Source organism: Telmatherina bonti (genome assembly GCF_933228915.1).
Source record: "Telmatherina bonti genome assembly, chromosome: 21".
Lineage (NCBI taxonomy): Eukaryota > Metazoa > Chordata > Actinopteri > Atheriniformes > Telmatherinidae > Telmatherina > Telmatherina bonti.
In genome coordinates this window covers 12,577,960-12,602,857 of record NC_136630.1, presented here as the reverse complement: position 1 = coordinate 12,602,857, position 24,898 = coordinate 12,577,960, and the positions used below count along the sequence as shown (strand labels likewise).

Genomic DNA, 24,898 nt, shown 5'->3' with positions numbered 1-24,898 from the left:
GTATGATAGACTGGTAAAGGGGTTTCAGTTCAAAGTGTTTTGCAGTGCTGGCAGTGGAGCTGGTGAAGAATGTACAATTCAATATAGCTGAGGTGTCATGATGTGCTAAAATGCATATATATCTATATCTATCTATATATATATATATATATATATATATATATATATATATATATATATATATATATATATATATATATATATATAGATAGATAGATAGATAGATAGATAGATAGATAGATAGATAGATTGGCTTGTTGCTTTCAGGAAATCTCTTGTTGGTTTTGAGTTATTTCCAGTCCAGAATGATGGAGGCTTTTGTGCTAAAGAATTTTCTCATCCATTGGATGTTCAGATAGCTGTTGGAGCTTAAACATACAGGTGTCTGGTTGTTCCCTAATTCAAATCAAATTAGCTGAATTAGGGAATTGAATGATTTGAATTACGAAATCGAATTATTTAAATCAGGGAAAAGTGGGCTCCAATCAAGTTGTTGAAGCATTAATGTAATTAGAATATTTTCATCTTTGGTTGATAGTAGTTCTCCTTCCTGGTTTTGCTTTATTATTGTTGAGAACAGTGTGTAGATATGTTTGCAATGAATGTTGAAGTTATTACAATTTTACAGCTTATTGTCCATCTGGAAACACTGTAGCATATTAGTTCACGTTTTGCCTATCGCTTTATTTCAAGATTTCAGGGCTGTTTGTGTCCATAATCAAAATAAACTGTTACTGTTACATAAGTGAAAATAAACCAAACTTACTGGAAACAGGCCGGAATCAACAGATCCTTTCAACATCTGCTCACTGTGTATTTCTCCTGACACTATCTCTGTCCTCCTACGATCCCTACAATTCCACACACATGGGTTCACACACCAGACAATAAATCCTTTGTTTTGTTGCTTGGTGTGTCTTGACTGAATTAAGAGCATGTGTTTGCGTGTTTCATTAACTGTGCAGTTGGACTGGATCAGCTCGGCATGGAGAAGATGAGGTTTGCTGCAGACTTTCTGCAGGCTAATACCCTCAAAGCTCAGTCTGCACTAACAGGAAATACCTTTTCTCCCAGATGCCCGTCTTTTTTATTAGGTCTGGGGACGTGTCCCTGATTTGATGGCGACATCATTACTTTCTTTGTAGTTAGCTATGGGATATTGAAATACTCTTGGTGATAAGCTGAAACAAGATAATGTCCCTCAAACACAGAGAAGACTGTTGTCGTCTGATATTGTTCCAAGATACTTAAATAGTAAGTTAAATTGATCCTGAAATTTAAGGATAGTGATTTCCTAATTATATTACTTTTGTATTGCTGCGTTGTGGGAAAGAAAAGAGACTATAAAACATTTAATCCTCCAGGGAAAGGTGAGATAGCTGAGGGTGAAATGCAAGCCTTGACATATCCTGTAAGCTTGGCCAAGCTACGCCAGCACTTTACATTCCTGTCTTACCTGAATGTTAAGGCGACCTCTGTGTGCACCAAGGCCGTAGCGTTTCGTAGACGAAGCATGAAGCTGGAAGTCATCAATCTTCAACGTCTCCAATCCCATGGGAGGGCATTCTGGGTAAGGAGAAAGACAAATTGGCCTGTGATGGTATTGTTATGTATCATGAGTTGCATTGCTCCAGGAGAGTTGCTCCCTGCACATTATATACAATAGCTCCTGAGCTTGCATTTGTTAATAGCTTGACTCAACAATAACTTTTTTTTGCTTCCTTTTTTTTTCTTTTTGACTTTGCACAGTGATGTGTGAAGCAAGCAAGAAGCTCACAGCTCTCCTGTGCAGCTGATTTGATCATATTTTTATCTTAAAAGGAGACAAGGTAGTAGGAATATTTTTGTGCATTGAGAGTCAAACCATATTCTGCCTTCATTTCTAAAAACATCAACCCACAAAAGTTAAGCCAGGAAAATTTACTCATGAAGTCTTTGATGTTTGAACCTCGATGAATTTCATTTTAAAACCTGTCATACATCAGTGATGATTAATGACTGCACACTGTGAATACTTGTTGGGTTTTTTTTTTTTTTACATTTTGTAAAGCACCTCAATCAAAGCCATCAAAGTTCAACCAGAATTCATTACTAAACCATTATATTTCAGTTCTCCTGAAAGGAAGATGATGGAAAGTTGCAGCAAGTATCACACAAGCTCTCTTTTCTGCTTCTATTGGTTAAATGAAGAATGCAATTTTTTAAAAAGGAATACTTGTCCACAGGTTTAGAAATAAAAAGTAAGATCACCAAATAGACTCCTTTTAAATTTTGACCATGTTTTACTTAATTATAGTCAACACTCAAGTCAGTTTTGAATTTGATTCAAGTCCTGTCAACCCTTATTCCAGGGAGCCTTTGTAAGATCTAGCCAGGGACAACAGATGAAAAGAAGCCCAATAGCTAAATCTGGCATATTCAGAAGTGTTCTTCAGTTTTAATATGCTCTGTCCCTGTCATATAAAATTTGAACTAAATAATTAAGTAGAGTACCGGATATGAAAACTGTACTCTGTAGATTTTCTGTGAAGCATCTTTTATGTAAGCAATTAAAGTTACAGTTGTGATTGACAGCTGCTTTATAAATAAAATACTTCCTTCCTAGATTAATTCAGCCTGGGGAACAGAGGCATCTTAAACTTTTATTCCAGTATGGAATGATTCCCTTATAGCAATGACAATGCAAACTGGAGCCATCCTACCTGATAAGCTCCACACCTAAACTATTATATCTGTCACCAAGAGATTTTTTAGCAAGCCCAGCAAGAAGCAATTTGGAGTCTTTGGAACTCCTTTTTCCATTAGATCTCACAGATTTTCCTTGGACTCTGGTATTCGGAAAGTGTGCAAGCCACCACCTTTTGGTTTTGTTTTGTAACAGAATGATATTTATCCTACAAGTGGTCACTGCTAGAAGAGAATAGTGTCTACAGGCCTCACTGTATGGGAATTGTCTGGTGCATCATCACATTATGTCTGCTGGAATATCTTGTTTTCTTGATACATGAGATACATGCAGTACATAAGATCTTTGTAAAAGACACAATAAAGCACTGATGTCCAAGCAAAACTAAGTCAATATTCCAAGCAATTATATGGTAATGTAAAAAAAACAAACAACTGCAACTTTATTGATGAAGCACTTGTAAAACAACAAAGTTGACAAAGTGCAACAACGTTCAAAATTCACACAATGTTAAAATGAACAACATAAAAGTAGCACTGCCTGCTACCTTTTGCTAGTTTCTCCATTTTAAGCAAGCCACATAATCATATGAAAGCTGACATGCAAAAGTTTTCTTGTCTCACGAGACTCAAGACATTTTTCATGCATAAACCTATGTCCACCATGTCCCTTCTCTCTGTAATGACAGACAGATTTCTGAGGTGGACACGGCCTCAGCTGGAGTCATCATTAGGTCTGAAGTGTGGGGAATAAATCTGTTGATATTTTATAGAGCTAACAATGTAGTCGTGAATTTAGAAATGTGTGTGTTCCATTTCTACTATGTGCGTGTTAATATAATTTGTTATAATATCTCTAGCGGCTTTGTTTTGGCTGTGATTCTTTGTTGCATTGTCAGATGTTCAAACATGACTGAAGCTAATAAGACAAAACATATTTTTTCTGATTAATAAGTATTATTAGAATTTAATTAAAGGTGACAGAACGTGATGGTGTGGATCAATTACAGCCCAATTCTGAACTAACCTATGATTCTAATAATATCTTTACTGGTAGTATTGATTATGAGCATGTGTCAGAATGAATAGTTGCAATAGTTTGGTAGGCAGCCGCATTCAAGACACTGTGTTTTTTCGGGGAAAAACACTTGCTAAACATAGTCTTTAGAAAAGAAACCTGCACATCTCTAAGATGGATTTTTTTTCTCCATGCTGAATGGAGTTTCACTCTGTTTGAACAAAACGCCTGCATTTAAGTGATCGCAGAAACTGAGAGGGTTCTCGCTAAAAGGAGCTCTTTGTGTAAGATTCTCTCATCTTTTTACACTACAGTGAATGTCATCCATTAAGAGCCAAATAGGCAAATCAAACCTGACATCTGAAATCTCGGCTGCTCAAAGGCTCTTTGGGTTAGATCAAGCTGGACCACAGCAATGGAACATCAGAGGAAGAATTTCCGATTAAGCACCAGTCTGTTTGTACATGCGGCATATGCCGCACATGTCCCTGTCACAACGCCAGGATTGCCTTCACAAAAGAATACACAGAGGTGTAAAAGGCACAAAGAAGAGAGAAAAAAAATCTTAAATACAGTGGAAGTACTTTTTTCTTCATAAAGATGACAGGCGCTGTGTTACAGCCTGATATGTATGATTTAATTAAGGAAAGTCACAGCTGCAAAAGATAAACATTGAAAAGCACAAACAAGAGAGAATACATGTGTGGAGCATAAAGTAAAAATCTGAGAACAAACTAATGTGCTTAAACCTGATGGAAAAAGATGATTAATGAGCAAGCAGAAAAGTCACCAGTGAGCCCAGTTAAGCGTTGTACTCACAGTAAGTCTATATGGCAATAAAACATCAGTTGCTGACCAATTATGTTTGTGTGAAGTAAAATCCCTTTTTTAGACACGTTGGGGTATTTGTGTATGTGTTGTGGTTTATCACCAGCAAGCCACCATTCTGTATTTATTTTGGGTTGTTCTATCATGTTCTCTATGTTGTACATGGGGCGAAAAAACTGGGGCGTGGCGCAAGTCCCTCTGTGTATCTTACAAACTGGATCCCCTTTCTGCACAGTGCATAGTTACCCTTGTTTGCTGGTGAAGCAGAGCTGTTGAGTGACGCTGCAGTCATGAAAATGTGCTTATTTCCACAAGGATGCACATGTGTTGTATGTACATGCTATTAATATTATGTTTTATTCACCCTTGTTTTTTACAGTTTACATAGCACTGGCACAGTTACAAGTAGAGATGTCAGTGTAGCATGTGTGTTGCGTGTACTTTTAATAAACATATGCACTACAGTAACCAGTTGTCTGAGTGACACACTGCTTCAGCAGCGAAGCACACGGTGGGAGTCTTTGGGCTAACAGAAGTTAGTATAATAAATCCATACAATGCCTACGTACACAATCATATTGAAATGCCACTCCCAGTCCACAAGCTTTGTAAATGTTACAGAATACGTGATACAACCTCAAGCATCCCAATGGATCAAAGATAGGAGGAGAAAACAGGTGGGTACCTGCCATGTTGCAAAAATATAATATTATCACCATCTGCATTGCAATCCAAGAAGGCCCACACAAGAGCACAGCATATGGATTCAACAATAATGTGCAATAGAAATGATTATCTCCAGGCCATTTGCAATGTCATTGCAGTTCTGAAGTAAAAATTTAGTCAGTGTGCAGGTCACAAATTCTTTTTTCACATCTGGTTGTTCAATATTGAAATACTTAAAATGCGTGATTTATCCCTTTTGTGATGTTACACAGTGTAATCTTTAAACGCCTTCCAAACACAGAACTTTTGCAGCCTTTAAACTAACACATGGCTCATTTCTGAGCACAGTGAAGTGAAAAAATTTGTGTTCTGTAAACCTTCAGTAAAACAAAGCAGAGGACGGATTGCTAAATAGACCCAAAAGACCCTGGTGAGGTCAAAGAGTCAAGAGGCTCTAGTCTTTTCTAGAAAACATTATATGTATTGTCAAATAGATGCTAAACAACACTCTATGAAAATAAACCAATATAAATTGGCAGTTACAAAAATGTCAACAAAGACACAGAGATCCATATAGAAATGGAAGACAGTCTGAATGAAACTCACAATTACTAAAATTAAAATGACATTTGTAAGAAATGGTCAATTTGACAACAATCATTACTACAAAGAGAATCAAAATGACAAAAATGAACCTTGGGGACAAATGATGCACTTAGAAGAACCTCAGGAGGTCAAAACTGCAGAAACAGAATGGTTTCTTGTTATATCCCTTTGTATCCCTGTTAATATTTCAGTGGCATTTTAGAAGTTGATGTATCAGTTTTATTGTCCCAATTTAGACAGCATAATTCAATTCAATTCAATTCAATTCAACTTTATTTATATAGCGTCAAATCACGGCAATGCCATCTCAAGACGCTTTACAGACAGAGGGGAAAACATAATGAAGGCCAATTCATAACAGCCTATATAAGGAAACCAACAGATTGAGTTGAGTCCAACTCAATCTCCCATCCTGAGCAAGCACACTGGCAACAGTGGGAAGGAAAAAACTCCCTTTTAACAGGAAGGAAACCTCCGGCAGAACCCGGCTCAGGACAGGCAGCCATCTGCCTCTGCTGTGTGGGGGGAAGAGGACAGAAAGACAACAGACAACAGGAACTGCCACTCCCGGCCACGGAGACCTGCTGAGACAGGAGACATACATGTTAATGATGCAACACTGTTATGGGGGGGGGGTAAAAGAAAGAGATAAAGAGAAAAAGAAAGAAGCTCAGTGTATCAGGAAATGTCCCTCAGCAGTCTAAACCTATAGCAGCATAACTAAGGGATGCTAACCATCCCTAGCTGTAGGACTTATCAAAAAGATAAGTCTTCAGCCTAGTCTTAAAGGTGGGGAGGGTGTCTGCTTCCCTAACACTAACTGGGAGCTTATTCCATAAGAGAGGGGCCTGATAACCAAAGGCTCTGCCTCCTGCTCGGCTCTTTGAGACTCTAGGAACCACAAGTAAGCCTGCAGTCTGCGAACGAAGTACTCTACTTGGTATATAAGGAACAATGAGGTTTTTGATATATAGTGGATATGTAAGGAGAAGGATTTTAAATTCTATTCTAGATTCAACAGGCAGCCAATGAAGAGAGGCTAAAACTGGAGAAATATGATCTCTCATGCTGGTTCTGGTCAGGACTCTGGCTGCAGAATTCTGGATCAGCTGAAGGCTTTTCAGGGCGAATTTAGGACAGCCCAGTAATAGAGAGTTACAGTAATCTAGTCTCGAAGTAACAAAAGCGTGAACCAGTTTTTCTGCATCACTCTGAGACAGAATGTCCCTAATTTTGGCTATATTACGTAAATGAAAGAAGGCTGTTTTAGTTACCTGCTTAATATGTGGGCCAAAGGACAGGTCCGAGTCAAATATTACTCCAAGGTTTCTCACTGTAGCACTGGAAGCTAAAGTAATGCCATCCAGGTTCATTACAAAACCGGAAAATGTAGCTCTGAGTTTTTCAGATCCAACGAGAATGACTTCAGTCTTATCTGAGTTTAAGAGGAGAAAATTTCTAGACATCCAAGTCTTTATGTCTATGAGACAATTTTGTAGCCTATTGGGCTGATTTGTTTCATCTGGTTTAAAGGATAAGTATAGTTGAGTATCATCTGCATAACAATGAAAGTTTATTCCATGCTGTCTAATAATTTTGCCTAACGGGAGCATATATAGCGTGAAGAGTATTGGTCCAAGTACATAAGTATAAAAAAACATGCGTGTTCAGACTGAGCTTAAATTGTCTATTAAAAGCAGTATCCCTTCACTAATACTGATATGATCATATCAGTAAAGAACAAAACTTGTTACGTCAACAGTTCATAAGTCAGTAAATTCATATCCAATACTGGCATATTTATCACTAAATCTAAACATAATAAAAGGACATCTTAACAGTAAATAACGTGTAACCTGAACAAAAAAAAAACTTTTCTTCCTACTTTTAAATAAAAAAAACAACAACTTATTATTATCAGCCCATTAAGGACATTATATGAGAAATACATTATGTTACTTAGAGAGGAGCTGTGCATTACAGGGTTTTAATGCACGACACAGAGTCTAGAACACTGCAACACATGGAATGGTGTTCCTCTACAAAGTGCATCAAAACAATGTAATGCGTGGATTTAGTTGTTCGTCCGCTTATGCAATGGTCCCAAAACAGTAAACCTTTTTTTTTAAACAAGTGTTTATTTATCTTTTTACAAAACTGGCTAAAATGCTAAAGTATAGGAACCATTTTCTGCTGTCCTTGATGCACTTTTAGTCTAAACAAACATTTTCGAGCTTCAGTGCCTTTCTTTTGCTTATCCATCACAAACCAGCTGATCTTAACCAGTTGATTGATGCGTTGCTATGGTGACTCCTGTAATGGAGCAATATAACAATGATTTAACTTGCCAAAATGCTTGTGCATATATACAAACACAATGCACGCTAGCTGACATTAGAATTCTCATAGTACCATGGTATAATTGTGTGTGTTGTGCACCATGTTGTCATGGGAACCATACATTCAGCTGATAAAGCAAAATAATATGTGTAAAAAATTTTGTCCTGTTTTGCCAACATTCTGTTGTATAGTGCTAACGTTATGTTTAAACCAGGTTAGAAAATTAATTCCACAAAGCAGAAAATAACAAACATTAAAATTAATTTAACTTTCATTTGGTTTGAAATTGAAGTAATCTTTACATTATTGTGACAGCAGAATGTACTTCTTGAAAACAAAGTGGCAATAGAAATGGAATAACTAAATTAGTCCTATTTTCCTTCAATACCAGCAACATTATTTTTCTTGCAAGGTGTTGATCATTCTGACGAGGATATCTTACACTTGTTGAATGTATAAAATAACATTTGATAAGCATGTTTTCATTGCATTAAAAGGAAAGAAATTTTCCTTTCAGCGTGACAAACTACACTTGATAATTATCTCTGTAACTTTGGTGAGCACATGTGGGATATCTGAGAAAGAACTAGTTTGAACACATTTTGGTTACATCTGATGGCCATTATGTTGAAACATCTGTTGATTTCAAATCCCTGTTGCTTTTACATCCCCCCCATTTAATGAACTTCCTATGTTTTGATATGTGCATGTGGCAGCCAGTCAGTTCTGCTGCACTGCTAACATCAGCCTTGCACCAGATGGGAGGTGGAACGATCACAAAACTTGACCAGTGAAGCTCTTGAGCTACAGGGAATACGTATTTTAAAGCCCTCATACATCATACAACAGCAGCTGCCAATAAAGAGTAAAACTAAATCAGAAAACAGATCAATGTTGAGTCATGCTATTAGTTATGAAAACATTGTTTTGTCTGCCGGAGCCACCTGCCAGTGAGCACCACTCAAGGTTTGCCATTGTGCACTCTTCTATTTTGCAAGTTTACCCACTTTTATATCTTGTTACTCCATGCCAAAGCAAAGATGGCAGCCATTCACCTGTTTTAATAGATTATTTGCAACAGTTTAAACATAAAAACATGAATTCATTTCTGGTTATCATTCCCACTTCTCAGCTCTCAGTAATATGAAACACAGCTCAGCCTGAGATGTCCTGCATTTTCTAAAGTTTAATAAGGTCCATGTCTGTTCATTTTGAACAGAAGAGGTCTCAGGTCAAACTACTTTCACTTTGCTCTCTCAGTGAAGAATGTTTAATCAACATTTGACATGGAAGAGAAGCTACTGAGGCATCCTGGCTTGAGTTGAACTGTGTTCCATGGAAACCAAACACAATGCCTCACAGACTTCTGCAAGTTTCATCTTGTATTGCCAGACCTTTCCTCTGAGGGAAAATATGCTTTCTGAACACCCCTGCCCTTTCCAAAATATTTGTCATCTCTGGGAGAGTTTGTGTCTTTCTTCCCATCCTAACAGCTCCCGTGGAGGTGGAGAAATGCTCCCTGCACTTTGGAGGAATGATGAATTTTTATGAGATCATGAAATTCTCATAACAAACAAGAGATCTTGGTTTTTCACTCACCTTCTTTTATCAAGTTGTACTGTCTGTGTCCATCAGAGATGATGTTGGAATTTTTAACAGTGCTCTTCTTGCTCTTCTCTGCCTTTTTGTTGGGTGCTTTTCCTATGATGGAAATGACATTTGGACAAGAAAAGAATATTAAATATACAATCATTATGACATTCAAGCATTCAAAATGGTTGATTCAAGTGATCACATTCAGTGGGATGGAGTTACAAAAAAAAAAAAAAAAAAAAAAAAAAAAAAAAAAGGAGGGAGGGTGGTCCCAACATGCCTTACTTATATAACTTCATTTATGCATTTTTATTCAAATGCATTTTTATTTAAATCATCTTTAAGATCTTTAATTTATTAAGATATCATGTATGAGATGACTGCCTCCAGGTTCAGATAAAATCATAAAAACTCCCTGTACATGAAGCAGGACAGGGCCAAGAAGTCACATTCCACCGACTGAAGATGGGAGCGAACAGTGTGCTTTTTATTTGACGGAGCTCAGGTCAAGAAAGGCCCCACATGACAACAACCTTTCTCACATCTGAAAGTCTTTATCTTCGTTTCTTTGTGGGGACAGGTTAAATCCTTCACAACGCTTTGAGCTGCAGATGTGGTTCAGCATAATGGATTTAGACCATGCAGACATATGGTCAACGAGATATTGGTGCAAAACAAGCAACATGTGAGGATGGAAAGGTGATCCAAACAAACTGAAGTAAATGTGAAATTTTGTTTGTGTAAAACTCTTTAAGCAATAAATCCATGAATATCGAACCATGTGTGATTTGCTCTATAGAGACATAAAAGGTTTATTTTAGCTTCATATTCATTCTCCTCCACATCTGTATCTGTGCATAGTTAGTCCAAGTTATTGTGCAACAAACACACTATTTTCATTTTTAAGATCAGAACAAATAGAAATGTCTCTCTCCATATATGAAGATACATTTCTTTCATCATTTCATACTGGAAAATCTAAAAGGAATTGAAAATGATCATTGGCCTCAAGCTAAAAGGGATGCAAATGTTCTTGAAAGAAATACCAAAACCCCATATCTTTGTGGTTACACTCATTTTTAAGCTTGTTGTGCTTCTAAAGTCTTCAAATGTTTTTTTTTTTTTTTTTTTTTTTTTTACTGTCATTCTAATTTTTTTTAACAAAGATTGCATGTCAGGATACCCAGTTCTACCAGCACCTAATTTCTCTGCCTTTCTGCTATAATTTGTAAGCAAGTGGTTCACATTATGCTTTTTAAAAACATATTTATATATGATTTAGGCTGATGAGATCAGCACATCACAAAAAAATGTGTCCCGCTTAAAAAATTATATCAAAAAGTTATAAACCAAAGGGTGCTAAACTGCTCAGAAGTGACAAGGCAAAGAGCAAAAAGCTGTGACATCTGTTGTTTTCACTGCCATTTATCTTCTTTCTATACTCCTACCTGCATGCAGCAGGTGTCCCTCCAGAAACATGTGAAGCCAGATGCCTGAAACATGAGGTCACTGTTCAATCTGCCACCAAACAGCAAAAACCCTCACGCCCCCTACTGTTCACCAATCATCCGACAGTATTTCAAACATACCCACAAACCTGCCTAAGCTGAGACTCCTATAGAGCGGGAGAGATTTGAGCTGCACGTTCCCAGATGCACCACAACAGGACAGCAATGCATGGATATCACATGTGCTTTAGCACCTCCTTTTAACTCTTTCAGAGCAAGAAGCTTTTATTCTTCTTGGACTGCAAAATACAAGCAGAAACATTACTCAGATCTGTGCATACTGGGATTTGAAGTACTGGACGCCTCAGGATGCCATTGTTTAGCATACATCCATCAGCATGGGAATTTTATTTAGGTGCACCTTTAGTCACATGTTTTTATTTAAAGCTTTCATCTATCATCATTTTGTGAGAAATCCTTCCGTTTCTCATTCCAACTGATACAATAAGTCACACCAGCAAGTTATAATTTTGCATGTATTGTTTGTTGCATTGTTTAAAGCATAAGCATCTGTTTTTCTGTCATGCAATCATGCCAGTAATATAGATGATGAACTTCAAGCACTTGCTTTGAATATACAGAATGTTTTTTTCATCTACCATTTTCCAAGGAGATGACCATGCTTTTACCTGGCTTTGCTTCAGCTGTGGCTTTATCTGTCTTCTTGCTGCTTTCTGCCTTTCCTTTGGGCGTTTTTGTTGTCAGATTTAGTCTTGGATGTTCATCCCTATCAGGTATCGAGGAAATGGGTTTTTCCAACACTTGAACCTGATTGTACTGTTCTCTTGTCAGCAGCTCCTGCATGTAGTAATCCTCATCCTCTCCTGCAGAGCCAAAGCTGAGGTCTGCAAACCACAGAAGGAGTCCCAGTACAGCCAGGGGGGTCAAAAGGCTGAGGCGCTGCCTTGTCATGGCCTGAGGGAGGATTATCTCCAGCTAAGAGTGCCGATGCTGTCTCCAGAGGAGCGTGCTGCCGGGCTGTGTCCCATCAACTGCTCGCCTTCCTCTCCCTTCCCACTCCAACACAAAGAGTTCACAAAGTTCTCTGAGCACTCCAAGTTACTGACAGAAGCAGTGGAGCCAGAGGGTCCATGGACGCTTAAGTCTGGGAAAAATGCAGCAAGGGAGGGAGACATAAAAAGAGCAGGAGATGAGGGAGCAGAGAGGAAGGAGGCAGAAACAGGTGACTCAAACTAGAATCTTTTATTTATCCTTTTCTCTTAAAAATCCAAAGCCACTCATGCAGCTGACACATTGCTCAGTTATTTCATTGGTCTGGGTAGAAAGGAATCAGGGATGGGATCATAAAATGACACATTCAGGATCTGCTTTCATCTTAATCTCCTCCCAGTTTGTCTGAGCTGCTTTTACCAAATGAAGAGCTTCTCTTTCATGTGGGGCAAACAATTTGGTCACTTAAATAGATCTTGTATCTTTATTTCTGTGGTTAAAAAGGGCAGAAGAAGTGTCCTGTCAATGCAGAGGTATGTTTAAAGTCTGAAATGGAATCAAACATGCATTTGCAACAAGAAGTGGCAGTCTTCACCCTTTCCAGAAAAGTAAAATATCATGTTCATATGTGTATATAAGTGCATTTAAACACAAGGTAAGACTACACTGAACTTGTTGCTCCTACTCAGACTGCCTTGTTTTCTGAGAATGTTCTCATTCAGACAATACATTTGAGGACTGTGCAGTAATTTGCACATTAACAAGCAGCTGAAATTTAACCAAACAAACTGTCCGTGGAGCATCCAGGCATGTTCCAACACAGGGATGGAGCGTTGCCCTGTGTGTCACTGCTCATCACATCAGCACTGTCTGTTCCTCATAAAGCCTTTCCCTTTTTTTTCTGCTTCTCTTTCATACAGGCATATGGGAATGTAGCAGCCTTTTTCTATGTTAAAGACTAAAACAAAGCCTAAAGCAAGCCTTGAATTTACACAGTCCATATTAATGCATTATTCTATTTGCTCAGACAAATGTATTTAAGTTCAAATTTAAAGAAATAACTTACAAAAGTTCCCAAGTCTCCCTGTGTGTTATTTGTGGTATTTGAAAAGAATCTGCAGATGCTGATAAGTAAAGAAACGTCAAGCCTTGGGCATAAAAGACTTAATCATTGGGAGTGAGAATCCAGTGAGGCCTTGCACAATTTAAAAATGTATTTTCTGACATTTCATCATCTCGAGGCGAGACAAACCAAGGCATAGATAATAATTTCTTAACAAGCCTATTGGCCTACAACAATTCTGCCCGTTAGATGCATTGGTTCATTACATGCAACCGAGGCAGGTGGACAGAGCATACTGACAAGTCTGGAAAAGTTACACAGAAATCCAACTTACACCCAAAACAGAGAGCTGAATAGAGGCAAAAGGGGGGCTGAGACTGCAGGCTAATCACAGAGGAACAGAATCCGGAGTGGGTGGACAGCTCAAGGCTGGCAGGCTCTGTGTTCTGCTGGCGCAATCCTTTGCCAACAAGGCAGGCACTCGCTATTCGCCCACTCCTCATCTAGACTACACCCATCCTGAACTGTCTGAGAGGAGGAAGAAACAGAAGGAGGGATGCGATGGAGGCAGCCAAAAAGGATTGTGAGATTTTACTGTAGCAGAAGGCTTTGAGACATTTTTCCTGCAGCTCCAATTCAACAGTTTAGGATGTCAAATGCACAAACACACTGTGGCCATGATGCTTTGAGGACTATTCTGTGGTACAGAAGCATTTACTTGATAATTGTAAAAAGAAAAAAAAAATCCTGACCTTCCTCTCCAATAGCAACCATTCAAAGTTGGTGATATTTTTTTCCCACAATGCTGCCTTTTCCAATAGTTTCTTAGCTTTTATGGTAATTTTGATTTGTTTTTTTCCCCATTAATTTTCTTTATACCACTTACAAAGTCTAAATAAAATGAGGTTAGTTATTAAAAGACACTGTCATTCTAGATTCATACAGTGGTTTGCAAACTACATATACTGTATATGAAACTACAAATTGTACAAAGCTGCTTGTTTATTTTGTCCCCGTGTTGGTCCTGTGATGGACTGGCAACCCGTCCACAGTGTACTCTAACTCACAAAATGCTCTCTGCCACTCAAAACATGCTTTTCACAAAATGTATGCATTTAGAAGAAACTTAGAAACTGTTGACATGTACTCGAGCATGCAATAAATTGCTCATTTTGCTGCCTGGGAGAGTGAGAACGTCTGTATTAAAACACCTGCCACTCTGAACAAGGCATCTCAAATAGCTGCTTATTGGGTTCTAAACAAAAAAGCACCCAGAGGCAGGGATGTTTTGACAATACCTCTCTTTCTAAGTGAAAAACATCCTATCTCTGAGAGTGATGTCTCTTTACTCCCTGCATAATCTTTTACAGAGAAATAATTCTCTGAATTCTCATTAATTGGATGACGGTGCCTGGAGTAACAATTTAGTGGCTTGGCGGCAAACACCTCTCTGCTGCTGCTTTGTCGTGTTGTAACTGATGAAAAGGTGGGAGTAACTTGGAAAATCTGGGTGTGCAGAATAATGCATGATAATACTGTACTGTTCAAGGGGGTTAAGCAAGGCAGCAAAGTTTTCTATGATTAAAAAATAAGCAATTGGAGATTAATGCCCCAAATAGTGAGAAATAGTTATACAAGTGCAAGCAGGAAGACACACTCTGCTTCAGTCACAACATCAGTTGAATAAAAGTTGGTAATGAACACCACACAGCCCTTAAATTGTTTTTCCTGGAAGAGAGAATCTGATTAATGTGTAATCTCACACAGTGTGCACACACAGAGACAAAAACCAATGCAAACACATCCTGTGTTCATCTATTAAGTAGAAACTTTAGAGTGCATGTAGCTGGCTGGTGGACAAAAATTTAAATGAAAACTGATATTAAGAGTTCATTGAGGACAAACAGGCCTGCTTTGCTTGACTTTGTCTTTATTCATGCACATTTGCAGGTTAAAATATGCCACATTATTACACAAACAGGCATTTAGAGTGCTTGTTCAGAGCATACACACTTCATTATGGATAAGTCTCAGTTCTTGTCTACACTGACTCCTGGGCAAGTGTGAAAACAAAACGCTAATTCTATGCTCACCTTATACCTGAGGCCATGTTTAATTTCCATGCAAGAATAGGACCTATATCGTCAGAGTATAAATTTAAGAGTGTTGCTTTATTCATTCAAATTATATGCAAGGTTTAAGCCCAATAGAGTCAATGTTTAGTTTTCCATCGAAAACTCCAGCTGTTTATAGTTTGAACTATGGGAATTTTCATTTGTTTCCCTGAAACTGTCAATGCACCTCTAAAATGGTTCAATTGAGCTGTGATCTTAAAAAGTAGGCAGCAAAAGGGTGATGGATCCTGGCACAGTTTGTCTTGTGTCCATGGAAACAGTGTGAAATGTGGCGAAGGTCAATTCACTAGACCACCACACGCGCAGAGCAGTATGCTTCGAGACTTGACATCTATGTCAGTGTATGTTTTCATGGTTTCCTTCTTGGAACTGAGCCTGTTTCATCAGTCAAGATGCTTTAAGATATTTCCAGTACTCTTCTTATAGTGAGTAAAATCAGTATGAAACTTGATTAAAGTAGCAGGGTTGCATCAGACTAAAGGTATTTTTGAGGTTTTGGATTTGAAACAGGTGCAGTTTTTTTTTTGTTTTGTTTTATTACATCTTATAGCAGAAGAATTTTACCCTTGATGCATAACAATTAAAAGGAAGCCACTCGGCTAGACTGTTACCACAGAAACTACACATCTTTACACTTGCTGGTATAGCAATGGAGAGATTACTGAGGCAGAGCTAAGGGGTGGTCAGGGGTGGATTCCAGCAAAAGCATTTTAAATGGATTTGATCAGATTTCATCAAGAAGTTGATCAGTTAAACTTTTCACACTTTTTTTCTTCTTAGCATTTGCTGTAAGTGTGACAAATCGGCTTTAAAAAGTGAAAAAATTAGCATTTGGAGTTTTAAACTTAACCCTGTGATGGTCGTACGGGTAACTTTATGCATCTATCTTGTACCTGTACATGTATACTCAACTTTGGCTTCCAGTAGCTGCTTAAAACGGTGGGTGGTGAAACCTTAATTTAAAACAGTTATTCCCAGTCTGGGGTCACTTCCCCTAAGGGCAGTGCCAAAGACCGTAGGGGCTACATGGGATCCTTATGCATGAGGCTGTCAAAATAATTACATTCCTAGTAAACATATTCAGTCTTCCTCATGAGTCCAAGACAGACCCGGGAGTTGGAATCAAACATGACAGTAAAGCTCTTTTCATGTGCAAACTGAGTTGCAAAGTTGGTAAAAACATCTGATAAGGAGTCAGTACAGCTGCCACAGCAGATGAAACAACTTGGTGCCACTGTGTGTCCATCTTCATCCATAATATGCCGAGAGCTTCCACACATCCGGTTCAGTTTTTTTCAGTTTCAAATAAATGTTCACAGCAGGACACAAAGGGTTCACGTAAAAAATAAAAAACAACATTAAACTTTTGTCGTTACATGTGCAAAAATGCTGGAAACCACTGCCTGAAACAGATCTTCAAGCTTTTTGGCTGAAGTTGTAACATCCCTTTTTTGGTGGAATGTAAAGGGGTTAGATTTTTGGGAATTATTCTTTAAACTTAGATATTGTTATTGTATTTTTTTGTTTGCAGCGATATTTGTACGTGTATGTGTGTGTGCATGTATGTGTGTGTGTGGGGCGAGGGGGTGCATCTGTAAACAAAAATTAATCAAAATAAAAGATGTCTAAACTCTTAACAATATAAAGTAAGAACTTTTTTGTTGTTTGTTTCTTCTCTTTCTATGTACATTTATTTCAGTACTGCGAAGAACTCACTTTTAATTCCGATGAAGCAATAAAATTTTAACTCCAGGAGCAAAGAATTTTAAACTCGGCCGAAATCTAAGAGGTGCATGCTCTACTTCTCACAGATATATTATAAAGGCCACAATTTGCTATATACTGAAAAGCATTGTATGAAAGGACATGGTGGGTTTTACAAAAGCAAAAAAAGAGCTAGTTGTATCCATCAGCATGTCTACAGGGAGCTTGGCATGAAATCTGGTTGTCCTACCTGGAAGTGGCCGGTACACAGGCACTGTATCCACAATGAAAGGCTAGCAAGTAATTCCTTCCAGGATATTTCAGTGTCTTTTACTGAGTTATCTTGGTGCAATAGTTCATATTTACTGGTTTGATTGACTTCCCTGCCCACTTTCCTAGTGCCTTAAAAGGAAACATATTCAGATACTGCAGGTAGTTGTTTCTAGGGAGGGAAAAAAATATTTACCCAGCTCGGAAGTACAAAGTTAAAAATGAGCTGATAGTGAAACTTATAAAATATTAACTTGGCAGCATTAGTTCTGTACAAAACAGAGGTATGTCTATAAATAAACTGAGAATATAACTTAGATCTGCTGAATGTGTAATTGCACTACACTTTGCTAACAGGGTTTCCATGTCAACTTAAAAGATGATAATGATGTATGTCAGTGTTGTTCACGCCTTGTTTCTGCTGTCTTCCACTGACAGCAGTCAGAAGCACTGGCTATAGCTGTTTTTACTATCATTTTTACACAAATTTTATCAGTGGTATGTGAATTAAAAACTTGTCAACATGTATGATAATTTGCCAGTTGGGAGAAAATGTTCTTGTGGCATCTGTTTTTTACTCTTCCAACTCTTCCTTGGTTTTATGGTTTTGTCCTTTTGGCAATGACCCTGTCCTGTGACAACTTTATTGTATGATCCCTGCAGAAACTATTGCATTTGTTGTAGCCTGCATAGACAAACGCACATTTATATAACATCTTTTACTCCTGTCTATGCTGTTCAAAGTGATTTACAATGTGTTTATCATTCACACATGCACATGAAACACTCACACACTTCAGGGGCTGCTGCGTGGAAAGCCTTCAACCATAGGCATTGGTGAGACATGAGATTATAAGACCAGAGTGTATTCTGTCAGGAAAACAAAAAATCTTCACCAAAAATTTTCATTTCTTACCTGATCATGTCTAGACAAAAAGATTTCTATGGCAAAGTTAGAATAAAAGCAGGGTTCCAATCAAAATCTTTTTTTTTTTCTTTTAACATATCTTCGTTTCTTCCATTCTTACAAATTGCCACTGTTACACGTAAACTCAAAATTCTACAAACTTAGTCATCTCTTGGTTGGCTTTAGGCTGTAGCAATGTTAGAATGGTGATAATTAGTAAAAAAACAAAAAACAAAAACCCAAATACATTCTTTTTACAATGCATCTACCAGTGCCAGGGATGCCATTTTTATCCTTCACATGTTTCTCTCACAATCACCAGAGGTCTGTTTTTCATACATAAGCATATGCAGTATTTGCTTTGCATTAACATATAAAGCCACGTGTTGGGGAAAAGTTGCACTAATTCCGACAATTCTTCAAGCGGAAGTGAACCTTTCTAGCACCTGACACATGACCCTTTTCAGTTCTGGGAAAAAATTAATGTTTATTGTGTACTTGACGAAAAATCACTCTCTGTCCAACCTCTGATGAAATAGCATTTTATCTGCTCTATTTATGATACATTTAGGTTTTACAACAAGGTGGCCTGCATCCCGGTGAGTTTCAGCACCATCGCCCTTCAGCTTCATCCTTTTTTAAATGCGCTCTTCCTGGACACCTGCGTTTCTAATTCTTAACACACATCCAACAACAACTGGGACGAGCTCCAGCTGGATGAGACCAAAGGCGCCAGATGTTTTTATCTATGAACAGCTTTAAATTTGAATGACAAGATGATTTTGATAGAAGACAGAATTGACACATGGGCACAGCACAATATGTTAATAATTTAGGGAATTGGTGTGTTGCCAAGCTTGTACTACTGTACTACACTGTGTTATAGTACAGTGTAAAGGTTTTTACTGCACTAATCCAATGCTGTCTCAAGAAATGATGAGTCTTCATGAAAGACCATGTTTACAACTTAATTATATTAAAAAAATTAATTAATTAATTTAAAAAAAGCTTTTATACAGCACAGGTTTTCTCAGCACACCATTAAGGATGTGATGAAGAAGCTGAATTGTCCTATAAGGACAGTATGAAAGGACATTTGCAGCTTTACTGCATGAGGGAAATGGCCCACCCAGCCACAGATGTAGCCACATTAGCATTCTGTCCCTGTTTGGAAAGGCTTTGCTGGAGTCTGAAGTGGGAGCTAATGCAGAGCAATTACCCTGGATGCATTGAACTTTGTCAAACAGTGACACGATTGCAAGGAAACAAGAGGCCTGAGAAGACAGAAACAAAACAGAAAACATCTGGTATCACAACTAACCACTGTTAAAAAAAAAAAAAAACAACAGATGGAAAAGGAACCATCACAACTAGCAAAAAAACAATCAATAAACATGACTTTTCACTGACAGTAAGACGTTTAAAGTTTACAACATCTGAAACGACAGTGTAGAAATACACAAGACAGTAACAGCAGGTTTTTCCAGGGACCATTTCTTTTTCTACAGCATAGGTCCAAAATAGATAAAACAGCGTAGCATAACTCTGTATATCACAAACAGATGTTTTAAGCTCAGTCCCGCCAACAATTGTTAGGACAAAGAACAGAATAAGACTTGAAGGACTCTTCTGTTCAAAATCCTCATTTTCTTGTAGGAATACAAAAAAAAAAAAAAAAAAAACTGCTTTGCAATTTTCCCTGTGAAATAACATGTACAACAGTTAATTATCCCTATATAATCATCCAAATTCTGCATTTCTTCCATCGGTGGACATTAAGTGGCCTCACAAAGTCTCCTCAAATACAACTGGCCGACTGTCAGAACACCCAGCAGGCATTAGGGTTTGAAAATCTTATTTATGTTGCTTTTTGTTTCTGGTTATTTCAGGAAAAAAACATCATAAACAATGTGAAAAGAACTATGATCCAATGGAAGACTTTTGGAAGCCTGTTGAAGATCATCAGTATGTAAAGTTGCAGGTTTAAATTATTTACTCCATTTATTGGTGCTTATTGCTGACTGTGTTGGTCAGATGTCTAAAAGTAAAAAAAACCCCACAACTTTGTAAAAGTGATAAGGAAGTAAAGAAAAGTCAACCATCTTTGAAGCTCCACTTCAAAGCTTAACATCACCAAGGATAAATGAACCTGGAGAAAAAAAAGTTCTCTCAACCTCCTTCAACATCCTGTTGAAAACCCCACAAATGTGATCGGAAACAGCATGCCTACGTCTTTACACAGGTTCACAGGCTCAATTGTCATGCTACAGAAGTCTAGATGGCTTTTCTTTCAAGTGAGTGGGCTCCATGGGATGATGGAGCTGACAGACCCTAAAGGATAAAGCAGATTTTTTCACCTTCTTTTTGTCAGCAAATCCTGTTAAAACAGAATCGCTTGCTCTGCATCAGCTCTTGAGGGAATCATATAATGAGCTTCACTGAAGGAATCTATCTACAGCTCATCTTACATATTCTGATTATACTAAATTCATTTAATTTGCATGTTTACTTGAATGTAATGTTGCTACGTTGGTAGAGTTAGCATTTACTGATTTTGGAGGTCACTGGTATGATCTCACCTCTTTCTATTAGCATATTTGGGAAATCTGCTGTTGCACCTTTTGTGTTTTCACTTAAACACTTAAAATTTGGGCTGTCTTAAATTATTTGTAAACAACAAATTTAAATCAGGTAACCGCAAACCATTTGTCAATAAGTCATTTATTCAAATAAATAGCAATTCCGTAAAAATAAAATTTCATAAGCTTTACCTCATAACAGTTCAAACAGCTGAAGCACATTTGAGGATGAGACGGATGTGCTTGGCAGTGGAAGCTGCATCAGCTACCTTTCTACCACAGTGCAATTGAAACTCAAAGCCAACTTACATTTGTTATTTTTTGCTGCCCTATTGCTATGGCAACATTGTTCACACAGGATTTACTGCTGTCTGGTGAGGAGAATAGGATCTAGTTTTATGTGAACATGGATATGTGAATAAATATAGAAAATATGTGTTGATGTAATGCATTAGCTTTAGATGCCAGTTTGTATTCCCACTTGATCTGAGGCCATTTTTTTTTTACATGAACAGACTATGAGATCTAATTTCAGTGAGCACTTTTATACTTAAGCATTTGTAGTTTCAATAATGAAATACAACTTTAGGATCAACATGACGCATGAAAATAACAGCATACAACTTTGTAACATAAATCAATTCACATTTTTCATAGCTATTTTGTAACTCAAAGTTTTTAAAAACCAAACCATTAAAAATTGCTCATGTAAATACGGCCAAGAATAAAAATGACTGATGAAAACTGATCCCCAGGTACTGCAGGGGAGAGCGATTCACAGAGGATGGTGCTCCATTCCCAACATGCAGCTTTATGCACCTTCTCAGTCATTACTCAACTCTTTTCCATTGGCTTTTTTTGCTTTAGTATCATTAGCATGTTAACCTCCTGATACCCTGTCACTGTTATATTCCTGAACAACTTAGCTTCTTTGACACATTCAGATCACTTTTATATATATATATATATATATATATATATATATATATATATATATATATATATATATATATATATATATATATACGTAAAATTTAACCTGATTTAACCTGTTTTCATCTAAATTGTCATGTCTTTTGTAAAAAATTGGTAGCTTTTGATATTTCTTTTGATACTTCTCTATACCAGCAACTTATGTTGTGCATAAATGTTGGAGAACAATTAACATAAAAGAGGAGATTTAGTTAAGCTTTGAGTTGAGTTGTAGCCTACACTTCATTATCATAATTACATTTTCCTGCACTGCTCCTCTGTGGTTAACGCTGTTGCTGCTGCATTTAATTGCATTAATTCACAACCTTGGGCACACTTATATGTACTTATATGTACTGATGATCATCTGCTGTCTGTTGAATGAAGAATTTCTCTCTGTGGCATCGTGCTGCTTATCCTCCAGCATTTCATCCCAACATCTGCAGGTTATCTTCCCCTGTCATCCAGCTTCTCCCTGGTCTCTGTTGGTTGAATTTAGCACATCCTTGAGGAATATGTAGAGGTCAGGGACACCATGCCAGATATTAACCCTATGATGCCTTTATAAATGAGTTTCAATGGAGGTGGTCAACTGTAAGGGTTGCCATATATACATATATCTATATATATATAGATATATGTATATATAAAACAACTCGTATTTTTATGACTAAATTCAGCAGAGAAGTAATAAAAAGAGAGTTAAAGAGATCTCAAATATCTGATATACTCTTAAGAGTTTTTCCAGAAGCCACAGTTTTTCTGTCTTTGTATTATGATACAGCTGAAACTCTTCCCTCACCCACCCTCCTGTGTTTTACGGATAGGGTTCGTATCCTCTACAGAGTCCTGGAACTTGAGGGTCCTACACACTATCTGATGTTCACAAGACTGCACTCTTCTGGACAGATATGTCTGATGTTTCCAGGTGTCTGATGGAGCAACGTATCCATACACAGTCAGGTTATTTAAAGTGAGAAGAAAACACTGTAGGCTCTTTAAAGTGAATGTAAAGCTAAAGGAAAAAAAAGTTACATCTGTTCTTTAAAGCAGCAAGAGAAAACTGGATTTTACTCAGTTTAACAAGTACTATAAAGTTGGGGGTTTTTTGTACGTAATAGAGGTTTGGCTGGATTTAAAGGTTATTTAAAGCTATAGAGTCTCCAGAGAGAAGCGACATTAATCCTAATATCAGATTTTTTTTTTTTCCACTGTGATTTGAAAATAAATCTTTTTTTGGACGTTCCCAGTACTCACGCATTGTTGTTATTATGATGCTGCTCTTCCTCAGATAACCTGTTCAAATTTCAGCTGTGTAATATTAGGTACTGGCGCCCTCTGGTGGAGAAAATGGATATGACAAAAACAATTGTTCATCCATCTGCACACAACCTGTATATTCACACATAAGGTCACAAGGGGTCTGGATCTCAGTAAAAGCAAGGCTAGAGGCTGAGTGGGCCCTTACTTTGAAAAGGTCACCAGTCCTTCTCCATATACTGATTTTACACATGTCCACGTATTCAATCCTCAGGACAATTTAAAAACACCAATTACTGGTACCATGACACATGGTTTTGGATTGTGAAATGAGGCTGGAGTGTGAGAAAGCATGCAAATAACACAGAAAAGCCTCAACTGAAGTAGCTCTGAAGCCCTCAAACATAATATTTTCTGAAAGGGATATGGTGTAAATTACCCCAAAAACATTACAATAAATGATAGTTTATAGTAGCAAATGAGGACTTAACTCATGTCATCACTTACTGCAATGAAAATGTCAGTATTAGCCTGTACCTTATGAGACATCACAGCTTTCTACTGAACTAAAAGATACACAAAAAATGTTTTTTTTTTTTATGTATTACTTGTTCTCCTTTTCCCCCCCATAACTCTTACTATTAAAGGATAGAAGAAAATAGAACAGAAGACTATTTAGCTGCCTGATTTACTTCATTTTAAAAAACTGCCTATTTAATGCCTCTACTTTTATTTATTCTTTTAAAACTGAATTGTGTAAATTTAGCCATAATAAAGAAAATAAGAGGTCCCTTTCTCTTGTTATATAATATTATATTATATTATATTATATTATATTATATTATATTATATTATATTATATTATATTATATTATATTATATTATTGCACTTCCAAATGTTTCACAGCAGAGGGTAATGTTGTGTCACTATTGTATTTTGCTTCAAGTGCAGATTTTGCCACTTTCTTTTTTTTTTCTATTTCACAAACAAAGCTGGGAATTATGAGCAAATAATAAAATACTTTATGTATTTAAAATACTGAACATAAAAGCAAAAACTGTGATGTGCTTAATTTCAATTGTGTGCTGGGATATAATTTCTAGCTCAAATAAAATGAAAGGAAAAAACACAATACCATTACCACAATACCACAATACCACAATTAACATTTTGAAATTTATTATTTAATTTTGTACATATATTCACATGAAAACAACAATTCATACCTGCCAGCATTTCTTGTATTCACTATTCCTTTTCTCTCACACACACTCACAAATAAAACACATACTCGCTTGTGCTATTTTCTATCTTTGATTCATCTCCGCTTTTATAACTTAAAAATAACTTAAATTAAAAAAAAAAAAAAAAAATTCTTTCATGGGCACTTGAGAGATAAAACCCTAAACAAGAGGTTTGCCTGATTCTTTTCTTTATCCCCAATTTATTTATTTGTTACTGTAAATAAACCAAAGTCAGGCGGTTCAGAGTTTTGAACTGTTCTCCCAGAGGAAGGAATCATTGTGCAGAACTTTTGCTAGTTTCTCATTGAACGGCATGTAAAAGTCCCGTAGGATCTCTTTAGTGATGGGCAGCATGGGTCCCAGGTTTTTGTCAGCAGGTCTCCTGGTGTTTGAGGCTGGATTTCTTGTGATTTCTGATTCTATTTCTTTTGTCAGTGGCCCTATAAAACACAAAGACACCTCAGTATCACATCATATTTTCTAGAAACAATTGCAACAAAAATACTCTGAGAAGAATGAAAAAGTCTTTCTTGGCAGCTAAGTTGGGCAGACGCCGAAGGGCATTTAT

The 24,898-nt window shown here is 37.2% G+C and overlaps 2 protein-coding genes across 2 annotated transcripts in view; both read right to left on the bottom strand.

The window, feature by feature from the left end:
• cpxm2 (carboxypeptidase X (M14 family), member 2) overlaps window positions 1–12,362 on the bottom strand; it is a 32,485-nt gene extending 20,123 nt beyond the window's left edge. The window contains exons 1-3 of the mRNA XM_079260385.1: window positions 11,874–12,362; window positions 9,743–9,844; window positions 1,457–1,566 (exon numbers count right to left, since the gene is read on the bottom strand). Of these exons, the coding sequence (XP_079116511.1) occupies window positions 1,457–1,566; window positions 9,743–9,844; window positions 11,874–12,156 (495 nt within the window). The 5' untranslated portion in view covers window positions 12,157–12,362. The remainder of the gene's footprint in view (window positions 1–1,456; window positions 1,567–9,742; window positions 9,845–11,873) is intronic.
• An 11,973-nt stretch (window positions 12,363–24,335) lies between these two features.
• The window catches only part of chst15 (carbohydrate sulfotransferase 15), a 33,709-nt gene continuing 33,146 nt past the window's right edge, over window positions 24,336–24,898 (bottom strand). The window contains exon 8 of the mRNA XM_079260868.1: window positions 24,336–24,770. Coding sequence (XP_079116994.1) covers window positions 24,571–24,770 — 200 coding nt within the window. The 3' untranslated portion in view covers window positions 24,336–24,570. The remainder of the gene's footprint in view (window positions 24,771–24,898) is intronic.